The sequence below is a fragment of the Passer domesticus genome, chromosome 4 (assembly GCF_036417665.1).
Source record: "Passer domesticus isolate bPasDom1 chromosome 4, bPasDom1.hap1, whole genome shotgun sequence".
NCBI classification, from domain to species: domain Eukaryota; kingdom Metazoa; phylum Chordata; class Aves; order Passeriformes; family Passeridae; genus Passer; species Passer domesticus.
In genome coordinates, this window is record NC_087477.1 from 54881325 (window position 1) to 54905053 (window position 23729).

At 39.3% G+C, this 23729-nt stretch overlaps 1 protein-coding gene across 1 annotated transcript; it reads left to right on the plus strand.

The window, feature by feature from the left end:
• The first annotated feature begins 95 nt into the window (after positions 1–95).
• CNOT7 (CCR4-NOT transcription complex subunit 7) lies at positions 96–22310 on the plus strand. Its single transcript, XM_064418065.1, has 7 exons — positions 96–248; positions 829–1035; positions 1271–1464; positions 4355–4516; positions 10139–10283; positions 18075–18185; positions 20604–22310. Exons 2-7 carry the CDS (start codon positions 919–921, stop codon positions 20730–20732), a joined length of 858 nt encoding a protein of 285 aa, XP_064274135.1. The 5' UTR covers positions 96–248; positions 829–918; the 3' UTR covers positions 20733–22310.
• Positions 22311–23729: the final 1419 nt, after the last annotated feature.

Below are 23729 nucleotides of genomic sequence, written 5' to 3' on the forward strand. Positions count from 1 at the left end.
AGCCGCCGCCGGCGGGGCCGCGTCAGCGCCGCGCGCCGCGACCCGAGCGGCGGAGGGGCGGGGCGGGAGGGGAGCGGCGGCGCGGCCGGCGATTGGCCGGAGCGGCGGGGGGAAAGGCCGCGGCGCGCGGCGATGATGTAATGGCTTTGTGCGCGCGGCGGCGGCGCCGGGGGCAGCAGCGCTTCCTGCGGCTCGCGGGGCCGCGCGGGGCCTGGCAGACCCGCCGCGGCCCGGCCGGAGCGCCAGGGGTGAGCGGGGGCGGCGCCGCGGGCACCGGGCGGGGGCGCCGGCACCGGCACCGAGCCCTGCGGCACCTCCGGGCGCTGCCGGGGCCTTTCTCGCGCGCGGGGGACCCGGCCGGCCGTGTGTCGGTCTCCGCGCGCCGCTCGCTGGTTTAGCGCGGCCCTCGGGAGCTGGAGGAGCTGCTCCCGCCTCGGGAGGCCGCCCGCGGCGTCCCCCGGTTTGGCGTGGCTCTGTTTTGCCGCTTCGTTCCCTGCTGCACGCAGCCCAGGGATCCTGCCGTGCGAGCCGCGGGGCAGGAGCGCCCGGGGACCGGCCGGGTGTCCCGGTGTCCGTGTCACTAGTGCGCCTTGCCGCCCTTGGGCAGGAAGCAGTCGCTAAGGGAACTGGGGGGGTTTAGTTTCTGATGGTAATCTGAGCTCGCGTAGCCGAAATTCCTGTGGTTTTGGTGGCTGTGTTGTCCTGCTTTTGTGAAATCCACAGGGCTATAGCGTAGCTGTGGTGCTTAAGCCTTTTTTTTTTTTTTTTTTTCAGATAAACTAAGAGTAAAAGCTTACACTTTCATGCTTTGCTTTCTTTCTCTCTTAGGCTAAAAAAATAAACAGTTGAAGTCCTCTTTATGAAACCAATCCTCGGTCAAGTGTAACTTTTGATGTATGGTCTCTAAAGCCCCCCACTATGCCAGCAGCTACCGTAGATCATAGCCAAAGAATCTGTGAAGTTTGGGCTTGTAACTTGGATGAAGAGATGAAGAAAATTCGTCAAGTTATACGGAAGTATAACTATGTAGCTATGGTAAGTGGGTGCTTGATGCCTGTCTAGCAAATTACTGCAAAAATCGTGACTTAGGCTGAGGTCAGCAAACTTGCTCATCCTTTAAAATTGAAAGTTAATGTTAACACTGTATGAACATCTGGATCCTAATCTTTTATCTTTTTAAAAGTTGTTTTTGCACACAGTACTCTTCAGCTGTGATATGGTTAGATCTGTATGGTTGTCGTGTGCTCAAGTTTTAATTCTGCTCTTGCAGGACACAGAATTTCCAGGAGTAGTTGCAAGGCCTATTGGAGAATTCAGAAGCAACGCAGACTATCAGTACCAACTCTTACGCTGCAATGTTGACTTGCTAAAAATAATTCAACTAGGACTGACGTTTATGAATGAGCAAGGAGAGTACCCTCCAGGAACTTCAACTTGGCAATTTAATTTTAAATTTAACTTAACGTAAGTATTCAGTTCCTGTGCTGCTAAATGTATGGTTCTGACTTACTGAGAACATATAAATACTGTAGCAACTTCGTTATCTATCTGATTGTATTACTGGAATACCGTAAATACTCACGTAAGGAAAATTTTTGTCAGCCAACCATGCTTTCTTCCCTCATTTCTGTGTAGTCTTACTGTTGGTTATTTGGTCAAAAATGCTAAGCAGTTAAAAAAAATGTGGAAGGCATTTTATACTTAGTGCAAGAGTTAGCTCTGTGTTTTCATGTTTAGCATTACAGAGTGCTTCTGCCTTAACTTAGTTTCACTCCTACTAGTTGTTAAAGAAATCACATATTGTTTCTTTACCTACTTTAAATTGGAAATACCAACACTTGAAGAAAAAAAAAGTAAACTTAGTGGAGTGACTAAAAAAGTATACCAAATGTTATAATTCTGAATTATTTTGTCTAAAGTGTTGGTTAAAAGGTAAGCTGACTTTTATTGGATTGGAATAATACCATGGACTTTATTTCAAAATGTGATTTTTATCAGCGATAAAACTTTTTAAGCATAAACCTCACTTTTTCAGGGGGATCAAAAGCTTATCTGGTGCTCCAGTTATACCTTTAGCTGGTGGTCACGAAGTTACTAGTATCTTGATTTTGTCTTTCTGAAGTAAACATAATTGGTCTGATAGATTTTCATATGTTGATTATCTGCTGAATTGAAGATCAGTACAAACACTTCTCACACATTTAAGCCTTGCGGTTTTTGGCAGTTGTGTTACAAGTTGAGAACTGGACAACTTTATATACATGACTTAAATTCACAGCCTACAAAGGAGGTTTAGAGAACAGACCTTTATTTTTTCTGTAGATGAGAGGACTTGTTTTCAAAGAAAACTTCGGGTTCTTAAGTGGAAAACTGCTGCTGCCTCTCTTGATCTCTGTGCTCTTTTAAACAAGCAGTGGTGTGGATTGTTACATATCAGTTTGATCTGAGCAATGACATGCTCTATTTAGTCTTGTGTGAATTGTCTCCCAAAGGAAAAGTAAGCACAGATTAAATGCTTTGGTACCTCTGAACTTACCTGGCCCTATGAATCTGGGCTGAAAGTTACCCATTTTCTTAAATAGACAAATATACTGATCCTACTAATTATGGGAGAAAAAGGAATTAATAACTTCCAAACTGTGATCTATGAAGAAGGGCCTGTGCTACACTTCATTTTCTGGGTTTCAAAGGTCTACTTAGTATCAAACAAGCGAAACTAAAAGTAGCTTTTCATCTATTTGTGCCAGATGCTGCAGAGATTAGACAGGTTAGTAAGGCAAGATACTGGTAATCACCAAATTACCTTGTTACTAGTTGATGGTGGAGGTTATAGAAAAATATAAACTTGGTAAGTACTGCACAAGAGATTAATATATATATATTTATTTTTTTTACGTGGATGGACAACTTACTTGTTTTTGTCTGTTTATAAACATCCTTTTGGGAAGTGGCAATGTGCCAAGTGTTCTCCTCCTGAAGCAAAACAGCTGTTTGTTGTTCCTAGAAGGTAATTTTTTTTGTGTGTGTGGTTCCAGCCAGGTCTTGTTTTAGTGTGCTTTTAAAGAGCATAAATATTTCTCTAATCATACTATGCACCTGATTAGCAAAGAGCAGCAACTAGAATGAAACCCCCTTTTTGTTAAATGGTGCATTTGTTTTGGATGAGTTCTTTAATGTGCTGTGGAGATAGACAGGTGTTGAGAAGCTGATACCTCAAAGCTGGAGAACTATTGAACAGCTGTGTGGGAGTGAGGAAAAAAGATGTAACACATCTTGAGGATGTATGTCTATGTTCTGAAGAATAATGATTTGCTCTTAGGAATAAAGAATACAGGTCTATGACTGAATCTAGTAGTCAAGTTTGATATATTGATTGTCTAGGTTTTCTTGTGGTTTTGTTTTGATTGTTTTTTATTAAAATTTGAAACTGTACACTGAAGAGACTTTGTGGAGTAGTATGTTGTGGACAGTAAAATGAATTTCATTCTCTAAGTGCTTACATACTTACTTTTTTTTTCTTAATTTAACCATTCCATGTTTTTGTTATGATAATACAGATAAAACTTAAGGGAGAAAATAAGCATGAATTTCAGCATGAAATTCTTAAGACATCGCAAAAAAAAAAAGTTAGTGTTAAAGGGAGTAAACACAGAGGTTGGAGGGGTCAAAAAAAGGTAGAAGAATTTTTATTTCATCATCTTAAATTTTAGGTCCAAAATAGGCTTTTAAAGTTGAAACAGATTGTTTAGGAAAAAAGAGTTTAGACAGAAAAAGTTAGATCCCTGAATTCTAAGGCTTTGCTAAATGGAGTAAATACTCCATTTCCAGTTATACTGAAAAAAAAAGTTTTTATGAACACATGTCTAAACATTTAAATAAGCTTAAATCACAAAAAAACTTCTGAGAACTGCAGAACTAATACAGTACTGGGATCTGGATTGTATTTCTCATATTTCTGCAATGTAGTGTGTTAGTGTTCAACTGTTACATTTAATTTGTTGCAATTCAAGCAATTTATACATATATTTTACCAAATAAATTCTATAGATGCACTTTCATCTATAGGCTTGTAAAAGGGGATTATATGTAACTGGAAGAGGAGCAGGAACTAATTTTTTTATGGAGATGGTAAGAATGAAGGTGCTGGGAATGATAAAATGATAATGAAGGTTAAAAAAATTATAATGGAGGTTCAAAAAAAACCTTTGAAAAATGGTTGGTTTTGTAATTAACCTAGAAGAAAGTTAAATTGTTCCTGCTCTGGGCTAAGTCTGTGGAATGAATTTCAAAAAAGAAATATTATCTCATTGAGGTTTGTAGATTTTGGAAATTTACTTTTCCTCTCTGTTTTTAGAGAAGATATGTATGCTCAGGACTCTATTGAACTCTTGACGACATCTGGTATCCAGTTTAAAAAGCATGAAGAAGAAGGCATTGAGACACAGTACTTTGCAGAGCTGCTCATGACATCAGGAGTTGTATTGTGTGAAGGAGTCAAGTGGCTTTCCTTTCATAGGTAAGTATGGCATGTTATGTATTTGAGGTTTCAACATCTCATGGGTGTTTGAATCCTGGAACTCGCATCCCCTGAGTTTAAATGCTGTGTATGTAGCCCATATCTTGGTTGGTAAGACTGAGGAAATGCTGTAACACCTCTAACACCATTTTGTATTGGAAGAATAGAGGGCATAGGGGTTGTACTGGTGTTTTTAGCTTTGGTGTTTATGCAGTAACCAGAAAATTGGGAAGCTGAAAAACACAAAACTGCTAAACCAGCAGGTGGAGCTGTACACGTGCAGGTAATAACAGAAACATTACTAAAAGCAAACTATTAATGAGCAATCCTTGAGGAAATATTGTCTGTTTTATAAGAGAGAATTATCAATAAAGAGGTCTATAAAGCTCTCTTAAATTTGTTGTAAATCTGCTAATCTGGAGAAATTACTCAACTTGGAAAGAGATCCTTCATCAGCCTTATGCATATATCTTACTGCTTATTCCATCAAAGGAGTCTACTATCTCTCAAGTAGAAATACAAATGTGAATGCTAAATCTCTATGAGTCTGTCAGAATACAAAAGATTTTTGAGTGTTAATAAGATGTTACACTTTTAAAATGTACACAATCATTGTTTAGCTAACTGCATGCCAGAATTTTTGTAAGCAACAGTGTCTTTAAAGGCTTATTGCTGTGTAATGCCCTTGAGTTGGTGTCCTAAATGCTGGCTTCTAAGGAAGTCAGCAAGATAAAGCAAATGAACAAGATTGTAAGCAAACTAGTCTCAGTTAAAACATGTATCTCTCATGTTGTATTGGTGGTTGGTATGTCAGTGATGAAATTAGAATAAAAAATTCTTTGTCCCTAAGTATTAACAGTTGGAAAACACAGTCACATGGAATTAGAGAAATATTTATGCAATAAAAAACTCAAAAATAAGAATTGTTTTGGCCAGGAATGTTTGACAGTAGTAGAAGAATCCATATAACACTTTTGCAGAAGTTGTGGTTTTGATTTGTTTTGTACAAAGAAGTGCTACGCTGAGTTTCCAAAGCAGAAAGGTTTAAAAGAAAAGACAGTTAAACAAAGAAGGATCCTCTGAGCACAGTCATCGCTTCCATCTTCCACTTAATAGCTGTTTCAACTCACAATAGGACTCTGAAATAATCTTACTCTTGCTATCTTGTTTCTAGAGTAACACCTTGGGGAAGAATACTGTAACAAGAATGCCTTAAATTGTGTCAAAATAACTATAAAAGCCAAATTAGAATTAAGGGTTTTTTTCAGCTTCCTAAACACAGTATTATGGGCTCTTAGGTGTATCTTTGTGATTTACATTTGACTACAGTAATATGATTTGGATGGTTCAAGAAGAGGGGAGGCAGGTTATGCATGTTACTGGTGCTTCAGCAGAGGATGCCATGTAGAAGCAGCTTCAGCCTCAGACTGGTGTTTTTCCAATATTACCTGGTGACTAAGGGCCCAGTATAAGGTATACCTGAGCAACTTCCACTCTAGGAATTCTTTCTGGAATAATTATATTTAGTGTGTGAAATTCCTGACTGATGGGCTGGTCAAAGTCTAGTACAAGCCATGTGCAATAATGCCATTTTTTACTGTTACAGCTTATGAAGGGGTTTTTGAAATTTTCATTAATAGAAGTCCAGTTTCATCTTTGCTAACATGAGTTTCTGTTGTGGATTTCACTGGAAGTGTCTTGAGAAATCCTCTTAAGACAGTTGTTCAGCAAATGTTTGTCAGACACTGATTATTAGTGTTTAAAGCTTTTGTGCTTTTTCAGACCTTGTTGATATCATCTTGAGCACAAAACCTCATGAGTAAATGAGTTAAGTTCTGAGGAAACCAAAATTATGCAAAGCTATAAATGAGCATGGGTCATATAAAATGTGCCACAAAGAGTAGTGAACAGCTGTTTCTAAATACATCTTTGATTGTGATTACATTCTATCAGTGGAAACTTATGCACCAGGATGCTCAGTTGAAAATTTGTTCCATATAGGCTCTCCGCACAGTAGTTCTTTGACAACTGATAAAGCTGTGCTTGGTAGTTGCTGACTCTGCTATTGCCTCTGTTACCTTAAAATGCTTAAAGAACTAATAACTCTTAAAATTTGAGTGCCATAGTAAGTGGGAGAAGGGAATTACCCCTTTCTTATGAGTATGAAGGTACGGTTTGGTTTTCATTTTCTAGACTTTGATTTCCGTGAACTTTTATGCAGTTCATTTGCAAGCTCTTCACTTCTCAGATAGTTCTCTTTGTGTGCTTTTTATCTCCACATTTGATGTAGCTGCCTTGGCATCCTGACATGTTGGCAAATCTCTGGATATGCAGTTCTGTCAGATATGAGTGAAGAAATATTTGCACTGTCACCAGGTCTTGTGTATTGAAGTTTCATAGACAACTTCCATCAAATCTTGTGCATGTGTATGTTAAAATGCATTTGAGTTAATGAGAGAAAAGGTGGAAGCCCTGAATTTGTGATTTTTTTATCACAGTCAAGAGAGCTGTGAGTGCTTGATAGTCTAGCAAGTTAGAAAGGAGCAGCTCAAATGCTGATTTTGTGGATGTTCAGCTGTCTGCTCTGCTGAAGCTTTGAGTGTCCACTTGTGTGCAACCTCCTTTGTCTACCTTTGGAGGGTCTGTGAAAACATGCTTTTTGGAAAACAAAAACCAGATGTTCTTGGGATACTGCAAAGTTCCAAGCTAATGTGTTTCAGTAATCATTTGTGTCTAACTGATTTTAGTAAAATTTAATCTGTTAGCATCACAAAATGAACTAAAGCTCTCTCAGCTCTTGCACATTTAGATTTATTTCAGAGACATGGTGATTGAGTAGAATTCATTGTTAACTGGCTATTTGAATTCTACCTTGATAGTAAGAGAAAGAAATAGAGGCATGTTTGATCTCTACTCTTGTCTTTTTGCCTAGAGCTGTCCATAATCAGTGAAAAAACAAAACAAATGTCTGTGCTTGTGTTGTATGTATAGCTCTACTGATTGTGGCTTGCTGTGCTAAGCAGTTTAAGGTGATATTAGAAATGGTGCAAGGTTTTTCAGGCAAGGAAAAATCTGTGTGCTTCAGGGTATAAACCAACCACTAATCACTGTTAGAGGATTAGAAGAAAACTTATTTAATGAGCAGGTAATTACATAATTGCTCACTGTGGACTTTCTTAGCTTTCTCTTAGTATTCAGCAGTGGCCACTCAAAATTTGTTTTAGTGGATCTATCTTAGTCTTAAATTGGAGTGAAAGTTTTCATGTCTGTAAGCTTGGATATGCCACAATTTCCCAGTGAAAAAAATGTGTAATTCTCAATCAAAATTGCTATTTTTAATAGCCTGCTCCCTCTTACTATGAATAGTAAAGGAATGTTGACTTTTCTTTAGGTACTTCCTTCTTTAAAGAAATTAGAAGTGTTTGAGGGCATCTGTTTTCTATTATTTTATTAATACACTTTTTTTTTTAAAGACAAGTCAAAAATTTTTTTGAAGAGGAGTAGCACAAATATGTTTTTTTCCACTTTAATATGACTGTTACATTTGAGCCTTGAGGATGATCAATGTCAGGAATTCATTGAGTTAATAAATTGTAGACTCTGAAGGAGTAAGCCTCCGTAATCCTGAACAGTGTTTTTTGCACCTTTTTGAACAGCCTTTTTTGTTAATGTGGCTTTTTCTCTTTTTCTTCTATAGAGGGCTTTATGCTGATATCGGCTTTCCCACCACTTCCCTCCCCCTTCAAATGATCTAATAAAATTAGACTTCTAAGCTACTGTTTTGCCAAGTTTACTATAGTTTTTACTTTGTAAGAGTCAACTGAAATCCTTCTTTATCTTCGGCTCCTTTGCTCCCTGGCCAGTGGCTGTTGCTGTGGAGATTGGAGGGTGGCCAGCACAGCTTCAAAGTCCCAGATGCAGTGCAGGATTTTTTCAACACAAAATTTCTGCTTAGAGCACTGGAAACTCCCATGGGAGAGCTGCAATAGTCTATAGGTATTGTATATCTTGCATTAATGGACTTGTAGCAAACGATCCATTTACCCCCAGTATGTTGAAGGTTTTTCTACCATCTGTGTATAAACTCATAGTATAAAGATGTCAGAGATAATCTTATTGTATAAAAAAAGGTTCAAAAAGCAAACTTACTTACATTGAGTGTACAGGCTGAAGCTTTGAGCCTACATCAGAAGTCTCTGCTTTTTGTGGATCCTAAATATCTGCATGATCAGTGGTATAGTGCTCTTAACTGATTTGTCTTTTCTAATGCTTATCTCACAGTTAAATATCCTGGCCAGTATTTACCAAATTGAAAAATTCTTAGTTTTGAGTGTGACCCTTGTATAATCAGGAATGAACACAAAGTCTTAAACTGAAAATTTGGAGTTTGTGGTGGCCAGTTGCTCACTGGAATCATCCTTCAGCTCTATGCTAAGGTTCCTTAAATAGCAAAACTGATAAAGCCTTCAGTAGAGGCAGCCCTGTTGTTTGTTATCTTCTTTGTTAGTACAGGCATATTTTAAATTGTATGTCAGTAAAATCTAGGAACTGATCTGGTTCAATGCAAACTTAATAACATGGAAGAGAAAGTATCACTCCTCCATTTAGTTTCATGCATTAGCAGTCCTGCAAGTACAAGGGATCAGAACAGATGAGTTTCATGGTCAGGTAATGAATAATCTGGTTTATAATAGTTTCCCACCTAAGAAAAAGCATAACTTGTCATCACTGCTTTTTGTTATGGAGTTCAGGCCTGCTTTAATACCCTTTCCTGTATTTCACCCTCTTGTTTCTTCTCATAACTGTTTGTAAAAGTACTTGTTTTCCCCATTACTGCCACGCCTCATTCCTGCATGTCCTCTTTATTCAGTCGAGCTATGGAGGAGGAAGCCTTCCCAAACTCTCCTCTCTACCATGTGCACACTATAATTCCACTGTTTCTTCTAACAAATAAGCACTGCTCAGTTACCTTGCTGCCTCCTGCGGACTTACATGTACACACAAAAATTTTTCCAGCTTACTCTCTCATTGCCTCCAGAAAGAGTAATGGTCTACAAGCTATTAAACTTTGTAGTTGTCTGTGTGCTGATTTAATTAGAAAAGTTGAAAGACAATTCCTTTTCTTTGTTGCTGAGGGTTAGACTTGCCTCCAGGCATAAACATGCATTGGCTCTGGAAACTCATTAATCTTTTGGATTTCAAGAACTGTAGAAGTGTCTGTTTGTCTCAATTTGTAGTGAGAAACTCCAGTCTATGTGAAAGACTCCTAAGCTGGTTTCTTTCTAGTGGAAGTCCTTGTTATCAGATGAAGACCCAGAAGCCCTACCTTATTTTGGGATTTGGAGAAACTCCTGTAGGCAGTTCTTTTTGCATGTTCACTTGGCCTCTTTCAGACTAAATTACAATGTTTTCCCTGGAATCTGCAAAGGGGCAGTTTATATTGAAGTTTAGGGGTTTTTTCATATAAGTTGGTCTTAATTGCATTGAATTTAAGCAGAATGTCCTGTCAATGTACAGTGAAGTCTTGAAGGTTGTTTTTCCTGTCAAAGTGCACTGAAATCTTGAAGTGAGAACAATGCTTCTAAGTCACTTATTTATATTGTTTTTGTTACTAATTTGCAGTGGATATGACTTTGGCTATCTAATCAAGATCCTGACAAACTCCAATTTACCTGAGGAAGAGCTGGACTTCTTTGAGATACTGCGATTGTTTTTCCCTGTCATCTATGATGTAAAATATCTTATGAAGAGTTGCAAAAATCTGAAGGTAAGGAAGCTGTTAATGGTTTGGAACAAATTTTGCATTTGGAGACAGAGTATGTAATGCTTAAAAGTACTTTCTCTATTTTTATCTGCTTTTGCTTTTATGGTGCATATTAAGCATTGTTGTCTCAAGCTTTATATATTTGATATTAAAGGTATTGTTAGAAGCTGGCAAGAGCGCAAATCAATTTTTGTAACTGCTTACCAGTTAAAAATACCATGTTGAAACTGTATTTACAATACCTTGTTGATAGATAATAAACCCGTGTTTGGAGTTAATTCTTCATTTCCTTAGCCATAAGAATTGATGGGTCTCATATACTCTTATTTCCTCATTGTGCAGTCCACTAAAGAACTGCAGTCATCTAGGCTGAGGTAATTTCAAGAAGATGATGTGGAAGTGTCTTGGGAAGAAAAATGAAATGAAGAATGTTTCAGATGGCCCAATAAGCAAAGATAAACAACAACATATGTTCAGGGACAACATGTGACTTCTAGGAAAAAAAAAATTAACTAGAAACTAATCTCTCATGTCAGGCCAGCGGGGCTAATTGGCTTACTCTGTCAGGCATAAAATTTGGATACCTTATTGGACTGGAGAATGAGTGGCAACTGGAGCTAAGTGTGTGAAGGGGAAGACAGCAAGTGAAAGAAAGATACTAAAGGCACTGTTAACAGCTTTACCTGCCAAAGAGCTGTTAAGAGTCTGGACTGCTGCTGGAGTAAGCTGCATCACTCATCTCAGGCAATTGATGATTTGTTGCTTTTATGGAAAGTAATTTAATTCTCTAGGATTTCTTAATGAAAATCTGCAGTAAGAAGAGAACACATCAAATCCACACTAAGGAATGGCTTACCAGTTCATCGTGCTGAACTCCTGATCCGTGTGCTGTTTATAGTCTTTGTTTCTTTTTGAGATGAACTAGCAGAGTGTGTCACTTTGAGTAGTAGTCTAGTTTTGTGGAAAGTAAATTGTGTGAATCCTTTGTTAATCAAATTAATGTTGAAAATGTAGATCACCCTTCCAGTTAGTAAGAAAAGTATACTTGTCTGTGTTCATATACAATTGTTACTGGTATAATCATCTGGGCAAATGGCTATGTATTAGGGAACATCTTAGAAACACTTCTTCTCCAAAGAGGCCAGGAGTAAAAATTAAATGCTCCTAAATTTCAGGAGTCTTAAATTAGGGGTAGGGGGGAACCTGCCCTAAAAAGTCCTCACTTTCACACTCCCAGTGAAGCAAAGTATAGCATCTGGTGCCTATCTGGTGACACACTTTGCAAGAACAGAATGTATATTCCAAATTTAGTGACATAGGAAAGGTGACAAATTGATGTTCCATGTCACTATTCAGAGGTGACATTCCCAGTGGGCTTGGGAAAGAGGGTATTGTAGTTTCTGGCATAATTAAGGCATAGTTGTATGTAACCTGCATTATTTAGAGACGTTAAGATTTTTTTGGAAGACAAGAAAAACCTTCACAGGTCTTATTTTGGCAAACCATAAGAACAAGGGTGATTTTTTTTTTTTTTTTCAGAGCTGAATATGTAGGTCAGCTTTCCTGCAGTAAATTTTGATCCACTCACCTAATCTGCAGATAGTGACAGCAGGGGAAGGGAAATGGACTATCTTACCTCTCCAAATTTACCAGTGATGAAATGATGGTGGACTTGAACTGTACTGAGAGAAGCTGCCTGAAACAATTTACTAAACATTTAGTGTTGTAACTCTAAAATGCATGTGCTGTCTCCTAATGTGTGTCACCTTTGATCGTTATTAAATTGCAGTGAATTGAACAGCTGTGCAGTTGTCTTTTATTAACTTGTCTAAGGTTTTTTTTGTATGATAGTCACTGATCTACTGTAGGTCCCCCACTCTCTGCCCCCACACACTCAAAAAAGATTCTTGGCATTGGAAAGACAAATAGGCTTCAGAACTGGAAATCTGTTTGATATTTTTTTTGTGGAATTAAGTACTCTGAATTTACAGTCTGTTATTATGGCTTTAGTGGCATGCAGATTGAGAGTTGACTTGAGATATTAATGTATTACAGGTTAAACTCTTGCTTACAATCTAAAAGGCTTTTTATATAGACAATTACAAACCTCTTGGTAGTAGTGGCAAGCCTAAGTAATTTAGATTAGTAGACCTTGTTGGAAACTTGCTTTTAATTCAGGGTTTTGTACAAAACAGTAAGCTCTGTGTCATGAAATGAGAGTTTGAAGTAGATTTGCTGTTGACCATTGTGGTGTGATTATGTAAATTATTCTGTGGCCTTTTTCTTGGAAGGTTGATACTCTTAAAATGTGGGAAGAATTTGTCCTTCTCCAAGAGTGAGGCATACTTACCTGGAGTGCAAAATTCTTACCTGAAAGAGAATCTCAGTAGTCTAATAATTTTCTGTTGTGATTCCATTCAGGACAGGGTGGATATTTGCCCCCAGGATGGAGCATGGCTAGGACATGGAAGTTATTCTGTGACACCTCACATCATTTTCTGGGCATGGGGGAAGGGCTCGCTTCCAGGTCAGGGTAGTGTGGTGGAGGGAGCAATCAGGTTTTTCTGTTGGTGAGCAATGTTCTCCTCTCTAGTCTGCCACAGGAAAGGGCAGGGAGAGGGGCGAGTTGAGTGAGTGTAGTTTGGAGTTGTTTGAGTGGAAACACTAACTTGGAGAATTAATTGGCTATCATTCCTAAACCGTGATAGCCTTACTTGGCACCCAGTGTGTGCCATGAAGGATTGAGATCTGTTTAGAATGGATTGGAAACAAATTTCATCTAAGCATTTGTCCTATTAGATTCAGAGCCAGTGGTTACAATGTTGCTTGGTCTGTTTGTGTATTACCTAAGCCTGTATATGTTTCTATAGATGTACTATGTGCCCATGAGGGTGTTCTTTTTCAGATCAGGATTGCTTTGTTGCTATACGTTGATTGTATGAACTGGAGTCATGTTTATGTCCTGATAACATCAAGGGCAATGAGGATCATTTGGAATATTCAGTGTATTAAGTGCTACTCTCCTACCCTTACCTTGGGTGCTATCTCTGGGAGTTCATTCCTAATCATATCTAGTCTGTGGTGAGAATAGGGGAGGATAGCTTTCCCCAGCTTTTCACTACTTTTTTCTCCTTCATGTCTGTTAGAATAGCTTTTGAGAATTTTTCATTTCCTTTTGATGTTAAAGAAAACATGTTCTTGCTCCTGTGTCAGCTTTGTCTCAGTCTGCACGGTCTACACCATGTTTTGCGTCAGTACAGTCGACACCGTGTCTAGAATCAGGACAGAGATTTCTAGGAAGGTTAATCAGAGATCTGTCTAAGGGAGGACAGTCATGAGTAGCATGGAATGTGGGATAAAATTGACCATTTTTGGGGAAAATTCTCTCCTCCAATGTTTTGATAGAATCACTATGGGACCTTGATAAATTGTCAGAATATTTGCAAGAAGAATGCTGTGGCAGCTCCATAAAGAATCAACTTACTGAAGTGTGCTGGGCCCTGGCTACTCTTTACTGGACACAGTCCAGTGCTAGACAGAACCCTTAGGGGAAGAAGAAGAAAGCAGATCAACAGGTGCTGTGACCACTCAAACTGCAGCCGAACTGGAAGAATAACTCATGCCAGTAACAGTCACACTTAGACAGAAGAAGAAATCCAGGACCAAACCAGTTTGCATAGTGAGGGATAAAGAGGAAGTAGAGCTCTCACCAAAGGAGGAAGAAGCAGGACCTGAGATGATCAATCAGTTCCTATCTCTGGGTGAGCTAAGTGAAGATTCCAGCCACCAGTTAGGAAAGCCCCAGATGAGCTGGTTGCTCTGATGCTGGAATATCATGGCCCACAGTATGAAATTAGATGGTAGTGAAGCCAAGCATCTGGTATCCCTGTGGGGATACCATCCTGGTGGTTATTTGGGAAGAGGACAGAAACTCCCAGCCTCTGGAGGCAACTCCTGTCAAGTGCAAGAGAAGGGTGTTCTCTCATGGATGATCTAGTGGTGTGCCCAAGCAGATTCAACACCATGGAAAAAAGATACCTGAGAGAATTAGGTATCTTTGTGCTGGAGGTGATATGTAAGGATTCAAATAACAGGAAGTCTCCTGTAGATCCAAATAAGGTCCATTGTACACAATCCATGTGGCAGAAGTTTGTATGGAGCACACCATTGTCATTCACCAACTCCTTGGCATTGATGTCAATGAAAGGAAAAAAACCAGTCCTTCATGTGACAGACTCCAGTAATAGGAAGATCATCTCTTTTCCTTCTTACCATCCTGCGCCTTGGTGTGGAAAGACTGTCCAAGACTGCAGACCGATTCAAAAGACTTGAGAAAACTGGAGAGATGTCCCACCAGTATGGACCAGATTCTTCGCTATTGAGATACACAGAGGCTCTGTGTATCCTTGACATAGAATGCTGCAGGACACAAAAGGGCATTGTTGGGCTTTTGGGATAGCTACTGTGGAGACAGGAAATTAAACAGCTGAATAAATTGCCTCGTTTCTCAGAGGAGCCTTCTGCTTTGGGACTGCTGAGGGTCAAAGAACAACAGGTACCAATCTCTATCACAGCAGTGCACTGTCGACAAAACTGCACTGAGCGGGTACTCCATGACCTCCATCCATGAGATAATTTGTCAACTGGAGAGCCAGGGAGTGGTCAGCAAGACCCTCTCACCCTTTAAAAATCCTATATGGCCTATTGATAGTGGACTTCGATGGCCTGAATGAAGTCACACCACCATTATGTGTCACTATACCAGATATGCTAGAACTTTAGTATGAACTGGAGTCCACGGCAGCAAAGTGGCACCACCACTGATATTGCTAATGCATTTTTTCCCCATTCCTTTGGCAGCAGAGTGCAGGCCACAGTCTGCCTTCACCTGGAGGAGCATCCACTACCCCTGGGACTGACTGCCCCAGGAGTTGAAACAAAGCCCCATCATTTGCCATGAGCTGGTCCAGACTGCAGTGGAAAAGGACGAGGCTCCAGAAGACTTACAGTACATTGGAGTATGGGGGAACATGGCAAAGGAGGTTTTTTGAGAAAGGGGAGAAAATAATCCAGATCATCCCGAAGGCTGGTTTTATCATAAAGCAAAGTCAGGTCAAGGGATCTGCCCAGGATATTCGGCTTTTAAGAGGAAAATGACAAGATGGATGTCGTTAGATTCCAGTTGATGTGGTCAACGACATTGTAGCTAGATCCCCACCAACCAGCAAGAAAGGAACACAGGCTTTCCTAGATGCTGTGGGTTTTTGGAGGAAGCATATCTCAGATTGCAGTAAAGTTATAAGTCCTCTTTATCAACTGACCTGGGAGAAGAATGATTTAAAGTGGGGTCCTGAACAACAACAAGCTTTTGAACAAATCACATGGGAGATTGGCCCAAGGGTTACTGGATGAACAATCTGGTGGCAAGGTGTGAAGTGTGTGCTCTTCATGGCTGCTGGGGAGAATGGCCTTCCTGGAGCCTCTGTCAGAAGGTACCTGGAGGGACTTGAGGCTGACCTCTGGGTTCTGGAGTTGGGGGTGCAAAGGATCTGAGGCCTGCTATGCCCCACTTGAAGAAGAGATCCTGGTATTTATGGAGGGGCTTGAGCTGCCTCAGAAGCAACTGGCACCCAAGCACAGTTCCTTTTGGCACCCCAACCAGTGCTGGTCTGGGTGTTTGAAGGAAAAGTCCCTTCCACATATCATGCCACTGGTGTCATGTGGAGTAAGTGGACTGTGCTGATTTCAAAAATAGACATAGACACCTGGGCCAGAGAGCACGGTATGAAGTGGGTGTATCATATTCCCTGTCATGCGCCAGCCTCTGGGAAAATTAGATGGTACAACGGATTGTTAAAAACATGGGAAAAAAAGTGATGGTGGAACTTTATGATTGTGGGTTGTACATTAGGCAGAGGCCATCTGCTTAGTTAACACCTGAGGGTCCACCAGCTGAGCTGGCCTTGCCCAATCAAAACCTCCACGTAGCACAGAAGGGGATAAATCCCTGTCGTGCCTTATGAGCAACATGTTAGGGAAGACAGTTGGGATTAGCCCTACCTCAAGCAAAGGCAAACCGATCTGTGAGATTGTTCTTACTCAAGGACCTGGGTACACATTCCCCACAGAGGGAAAAATATGGTGATTTGTACTTCAAGGGGATTTGATTTTTGGGTAAGAACAGTTTTTTAATGTTGAATTGTATAATACTGGTTGCTGAATGCCACTGCCCCTGGATGCCATAACTACTGTGGCCAGTGAGTATGGAGTGGTCCACATATACCACTCATGAGCTCCTGATGAAGCTTGCAGAGAGCTGACAGCCCTTCCCTGGAAGACATCTAGGATAAATAAACACCACAGTAATGGACTTAATTAACACACATCTCAGAGGGAAGGCATTGAGTGTAGAAATTATACCTGTACTTGTGTGTGTGAATATATGTATATTGTTGGATGTTGCAAGATTTGGACATGACATAGATAGCATAGAATAAGAGATGGATAATGTCCTGGTTCCAGCCAGGACAGGGTGAATTTTTGCAGTAGCCAGGATGGGTTATGGAGATTATTAACATGGAGGTTATTCTGTGACATGTCACGTAATTTTCTGGGCATGGGGAAAGAGCACGCTTCTAGGTCAGGATAGCATGGTGGAGGCAGTGATCAGGTATTGTTTGGTGTTTTTCTACTGCTCAAGACAGAATAAAACTAGCAATAGCAGTACTAGGTTTTCTTGTTAGTTTGTAGGTGTTATTTGGGAAATGTTATTACTGAAGCTTTCATCTTTTTAAACAAAAAACAGGACCCAGACATGTTGCCATAAGATTCACAGGAATTTTAATAATGTTTGATCTGATTTTCAGTTTGGACTCCTTTGTAGCTCCATGAGTTTTAATTTAGACTGCTATGCTTTTGCCTCTTGTTGCTTCACTTCCTGTACGTGAAACAGTTAAGAGTGCACAGGAAGGTGAACTCTAGGCGTTCTTTATTTAAAAGCATTGTCTCTGTGCAACATTTTTGCCTTTCAATGCTTATGGCAGCACTAAAGGTTATGTGTTTTTTGTTTTTTCTAATCTTTCTAGGTCTTTAAGAATGTGCATGTGCCTTAGTCTTGCCAGTAGCTTTGTAGCTTACTGAATTAAAAAAATCATTGCACAATCATGTGCTCACAGCATTAGAAGATTGTGGTTATAGTATTACATGTCTGTCCTTCAGCTGATCAGTGTTATCTGTGTAAAACCAAACTAAATTTTGACAGCTTTGCTCTCACGTAGAAGCTATTACTGTTTTGGAGAGGACACTAAAATGATGTTTATTTAGTCACTTTGCAGTTAAGGGGATAATTTTTCACGTAAGCTTATTGAAAATAAAATTTCCTTCAAAACTGGAGAAGTTTCACCTTTTAGAGAATATAGATTTGCAGCTTTGGTGTGTTCTCTGCAGCCTTGTAGTCTGTCCTTTTATTGCATTGTAGCAACAGCCATCTTAAAGGAATTGTTAAGTAATGACATCTGGTTACTGGAGAAGCTGGAACATAAAGAGTACTAGTTTTGTTGGTTGCAGATACTACTTCATTTAGTCAATACTGACAGAGAATATTAATATTGTTTGATACGGATACTTTGATTCTTCTGGTATGCCTTTATCTAGTATAATGACTGTTTCAGCTACTGTGCAGATATTAAAATATACCTGAGGTTGTGTGGCCTGTATAAAAGATTTTCATAAATGTAGCTGTTCCATGTTTGATTATAACTTTCCAGCATTTAACAAAAATGTTTTGTTTTCCAGGGTGGGTTACAAGAAGTGGCTGAGCAGTTAGAGCTGGAAAGGATAGGACCACAGCATCAGGCAGGATCCGATTCTTTACTCACAGGAATGGCCTTTTTCAAAATGAGAGAAGTAGGTGGACATACTGTTTTTATTTCCATGACAGTAATGTGTTGTGATAGTCACTTGGAATTGCTGATTCTGATGTCTGTGGTATTTTAAGGAAGTCTCTGAAAGGCTTCAGGGGTCAGTCCTTCTCAAAAAATGAGACCACCTGTATTTTTCCCTGCGTAAGTGTGGACCAGCCTTACTGACTCCTTGTTATACTGCTGTGAGTGAATATTTCTTCCCAATTCCAGCCTAGGCCTGACTTCTGGATTTTTTGTGAAATTTTGTTTTGGGTTCCTATTTACCCACCTGTTTTGCAGGGTGCCTTTTTTTAGGTGAGTACTGCAATGATTTATGAACTGCTGAAGCAGACTCCTTTATGGGTGACTGTATGCAAGTCAATTTTCTTTTTTTGAGCTTTTGCTCAGTTTAATATCCAGCTGGTGTTTTCTGCTGCCTGTGGCAGGCTGAGAGGTGGGGAAGAGTGTTGATGAACCACTTCTAGCTAAACTTTCAGGCTAGAGTTATATTAAATAATGACTTCCAGGCTGCTTTGGAGAATTTCCATGCATTTCTTTTTCCTTGCTATTGAGTGAAGCTCAGTTTAATTAAGGTTCTAAAGGTCAGTTAATTCAAGGTTTACAGCAAGGACAGTCAGGTCTTACAGGCTGCACATTTCCTTCCTACTTGTCTGCATATAACAGGAAAATATTAGGATATTTTGCATTAGCAGAACAATCAAATGTCGAACAGGCCTCTTCTGGAAAACAGTTGCTCTGAACAAATGCCAGTGCATCAGAATATGGCATTCTTCCAGCAATTCAGTGTCATTTACCATGTCAAAACAGATGGAAATATCAAACCTCATCATTTAATCATGTTAAGTACTATATGCCAAAGTCTACCTTCTGGAATCCAGCCTTCTGTATGAAGGAGAAAATGACCACGAGATTGTGACAAATATTAGTGACACAGCAGCTGAATAATAAAGAATGATTGTTTAAGCTGGCTTGCTCATCCTAGCACCCTGTTCTGCTTCTGCTGGAACTGTTGCAGTTTCAAGCAGGTCATGGGCTACAGATGCAATAAAAAGGATTACGTTTCTGGTATGATCCAAGGCCAGTGCAGCTACCTGCTGTCTGCCCAGTATTGTGAAACTTCACTCTTGAATTTGAAGATCCAAAGCAAACAAAGTGAAGCATATAATAATCCTGCTTAAGATACAGCTTGTCAAGTTATTTTTCTAGAGTAAACGTCCAAACTCATGATAGTTTCTTTAATGAGATGCAGTTTGTGTTACATGGAAAACTAGCTGGTTGAATTTATTTACTAAAAACTTTTACCAGAAGTAGAAATCTCTGAGGGTTTTTTAGTGCAACACACTTGCTTAATTAAGCCAACAGATATTTTGGGCTTTTCATATCAAAACCTACTGTTTTATTTCATTAAGAACTGCTGGGGGCTGCAAAACTTTTAATTAAAGTCTCTGATTCCTACAGTACAGAATTTTCCATCCTGACTGTGCTGCTAAAAGCAAAGCTTGAAGGGAGAAATTTTGACCTGTGTGGTCAAACTCAGGTCTCTGTTTAGATTGTGTATTGCATCCATTCTGTTCCTGCATATTTCTGCCTGTCTTAGATTTCTGGTATTGATGATGACTCAGAATGTGAACCACTGGGGTGCCCAGGATTGCTGGGAAGGTTTTAGGGTGAAAAATGTTTGTGTCTGTGTGTTTTTTTATTTTTGCAAGATAATTTGTGATTTTCTGCTTGAAAACCCATCTGAAAGGCAGAGTATCAGAATATGATGGGCTTTATTTTGCCTTTCACTGAAAGGTTCCATTTGTAATTTAGACTTGTAATATGTAAGTGCAGTCTTGGTACAAAATGTTGCTGTTCCTGATTAAATGAAGTCCCCCTCTGTGAGGAGCTGAAAATGCATCTCTCTGCATTTCTGTAAACCCTGAATCGTCTTCCCCACCCCCAATATAAATCAGGATGTCTCTATTCCGAGATAGAGTATGGTGAAAACTCCACGCTGAGGAGAGGTAAGGGAACAGGCACTGATGATGGATGCTAAGCATATGCCTGTTGTAAGAATCACCACAGAAATCAGATGGAGAAATATCTTTGTTGCTCTTGCAGATATGTGAGTGATGACTAATAATACAAAATTGTGAAAACATTGCATTTGGCCATTTAATTGGGAGAGGTGCACAGGAAGACTGATTGTATTTCTTGACAGATTTAAATAATTGTGTAATACAGCACATTGTGATAAAGTATTGAGATGAAGTGTCTTATTATACTAATTATATCATCTTTTGCACCTTGGGATTTGATATCTTATTTAAAAATAAAGTAATTTAAAGCCTTTCTTTCTACAGTTCTGTTGAAACAGAACCTTTTCTTTTGCAGTAATTCATGTCTCTTCACTTTTTAGATGTTCTTTGAAGATCACATTGACGATGCCAAATATTGTGGCCACTTATATGGTCTTGGTTCGGGGTCATCTTATGTACAGAATGGCACAGGAAACGCTTATGAAGAAGAAGCCAACAAACAGTCATGACATGAAATGAAAGGCCGTCTTTTTGACCTCCACATGCTTGTATATAGGTTTTATCTCTGGTTGAACCCCTTGGACAATTAAGGCTTTTTTCCCCCCTTTCTCAGCACACTTTCTTTTCTGCCTTTCTATGTACTAAACTTGACTGTTCCTATCACAGATTTTGATCTTAATATTGATACGTAAAATTTTCTGGGTTACATTTTGGCCTCTTAAAAAGCCCGTTTGTAAAGAAGCATGTATAGGATCAGTGTGGCAGAGAGAAGGGGAAAGTTGAATCATAATGAATATTCTGGTAAACTTGCCTACATCGTTCTTCCAGTTTTTTGTCTTTCCCCTCCCTTCTCTAAATTAATTGGCTCTGATTATAACTAACTTCCCCCTTCATGTCTGTTCTTTCCAGTATACAGGCGTTTTAGCTATTCAAGATTGTGGACCATCAGATTTGCACTTTAGAGAGCGACTCTGACTCAGATACTCTGTTTTATTTGAAGTTTGTTTTGGTTTTTTCTTTTGCCCTCAGCTAGAAAACAATCATCTGCCAAGTTAGCAGCTTCAAGCTGTATTTTCTTGGTATCTAAACCCACACAACGGGACTTACTTGCTGCATAATCTCTGTTTGTTCAAGCAAAACAAACTACTGAAATGATAGTAATTGCTCTTACTTTACTAGTGTTTGGTCATCTTCCAACACATCCTGCACATGTCAACTGCTGGTTGGCCTGCTGTGTTAAAACTGCTCTGTGATGGGGGAAAGAGGCTTGAAAAAACAGCTTTACACCCTTCAGGAGAAGAACAGCTATGACTTTAGCATTTTTGCCATTAAGCTGAGAGTTGAAGGATAATGGAAAAGTAGGAGTCTAGTAATGGCACATTTCCCTTGATTAACCTCGTGGCTTTTATCCTAGTGATGTACACCTCAGATATTTTTTATGAAGTCATATTTATTATGTACTGGATTTCATGAGTTTTGTAAGTCAGTTTAGTTGAAGATGAACCCCAAAGATCTGAAAAAGACTATTTAATTGAATTATTGAATTAGAAGGACAATTAAATCATGCCTTTTTGTAGTTGTTACAAAGACAGATGTTACAGATATTTGTTGTAAGACAACAAAATATAAATAACTTCCAGCGAATAAAGTTACCTGAGGAGTGTAATGCTAGTTTATTTTTGAGTATATCTTACAATATATTTTAGATATATTGTTTTCAAGGACCCTAAAGTATGTTCTTAACTCTGCATAGCATGTATACAGAGCAGTTGTGCAGGAAGGATTTTTGGTATTGAATAGCTAAATACTAGCCTGGAATGATGGAATGCGTGACATTGTGTGTCTGTGCGTGTGCGCGCGTACGTGTGTTCGACACGGAAATCAATGGCAGAAAAATCTCCAAATGTTTGCCAATTACTCTGTTTTATCTTGTACTTAAAAGCAAAAAAATCAAACACCTTTTTCTCATTGAATTATGATGATGTAACTGGGCGGTCCTTTTTAAACAAGTAATTTGAATAACAGAGGGTATTTGTTTTTAAAGCTTTTGTAAATAAAGGCCTAAGAAATGTTTTCTTACATAACAACAGACTGGTGGTTTTGTTGCAAAATTTTTCCTGGAATGTGATTATGTAGTCAGTTCAGCTCTGTTTTGTTAGGTATGATAGTCCTTTTCTACATTCTGATATAGAGGGATCTAACTCACTGCTCCTGACTGATTTCACATTCAGAGAATGTGTTCATGGGTTTCCAGTCATTTAATTCCTGCTGTCCTGAGTTGGAAGAGGGGTGATTGCAATTTACTTCTGAGGCATCCTGATCCCATTAGTGCTTTTATACCATTATGCATTAGATGATGGTGACTTGTTTTAACTTCAGTTGTCTTTGGCTTTAAGAGCGTGATAGTGAAAGCAGGATGAATTCTTACTGTGGCCTCCAGGGTTTGCATAGACATGGAATGAAGAGCCCCTGAAGTTTGATGCATTTACTTTAAAGTTGTAGCTTTGCCTAAAGCATATGGATACAGCTATCTGGTTAACTTGAGCAGAGTGACTCTTCGAAGGACTTTAATGGGTTTTTGTTTTGAAGTAGGTTTTTAATCGAGGATCAAAGGAAGTTTTTAGAGCCTTCTGAATGTGTGCCTACAGTAAAAGTTCTAGTGCCGATGGGGATTTGCTTTTGAAGTAACTGCTGAGCATCCCATATGCTGTGCTGTGCTTTTCTTTGCTTCCTGTCATAGAATCATGGAATGGTTTGGGTTGAAAGGAACCTTAAAGATAATCTAGTTCCAACCCCCCTGTCCTGAGAGGGACACCTTCCACTAGACCAGTATTTGACTTCAAAGAATTCTACTCTTGAGTTTTTCTTTTCAGTAACAAAAGCATTTCTCAAAAGCCACAGGTCAGAATGAAACAGATTATGCTTTATTCTGTGACAGAACGCTTGGTCTGATCACTGTCTGTTGAGAGCTGATTGCAACTGGGGAGACATCTGTGCATCATTCATTTCCTTGGCAAAATTAGATTTAGTTTCCATTAAGGAGTGATTTAAATTGTGAATTGTAGAGATTATGAAAAAAGTAATTTCGTATGTGTAGGACCATTACTTGTAAACTTCAGAGCTAAAATCTGTTTCCAAAGTGGCCAGCTTTAATTGCTTTTGCAAAAATTAACGTGCAGGCACAGTTCCAGTTGTCTAGACATGCACCTTTTTGTTCAGAGACAAGAATTTTCTTTCTAGGCCTCCGCTTTTCCCAATCCATTTAAAATACACTGTTGTTGAGTAGGTTTGTCAGAAGAAATGCAATATCAAAACCCGTTATATTTGATCTTTCTATTTTTAATCCACTTGTATTTTTGGCTTCTGGAGTCAGATGAGTGTTCCAGGAACCTTATGTTCTCTGTCACTATTTTTTTTAATATATATAGTTTTTATTTTAAGCATTTAGTTCCTTTACTCATTGAAATTAGGCAAGAAGCATCCTTGAAGTGGAGGAAAATAGGTCT

What these genes read in the sequence shown, in the direction of transcription:
- CNOT7 (XM_064418065.1), top strand. Translation starts at nt 919, where the DNA reads ATGCCAGCAGCTACCGTAGATCATAGCCAAAGAATCTGTGAAGTTTGG. An exon ending in AGTATAACTATGTAGCTATG is followed by an intron (nt 1,036 to 1,270) that starts GTAAGTGGGTGC and finishes CTGCTCTTGCAG; the next exon opens with GACACAGAATTTCCAGGAGT. An exon ending in CCTTTTTCAAAATGAGAGAA is followed by an intron (nt 18,186 to 20,603) that starts GTAGGTGGACAT and finishes TTCACTTTTTAG; the next exon opens with ATGTTCTTTGAAGATCACAT.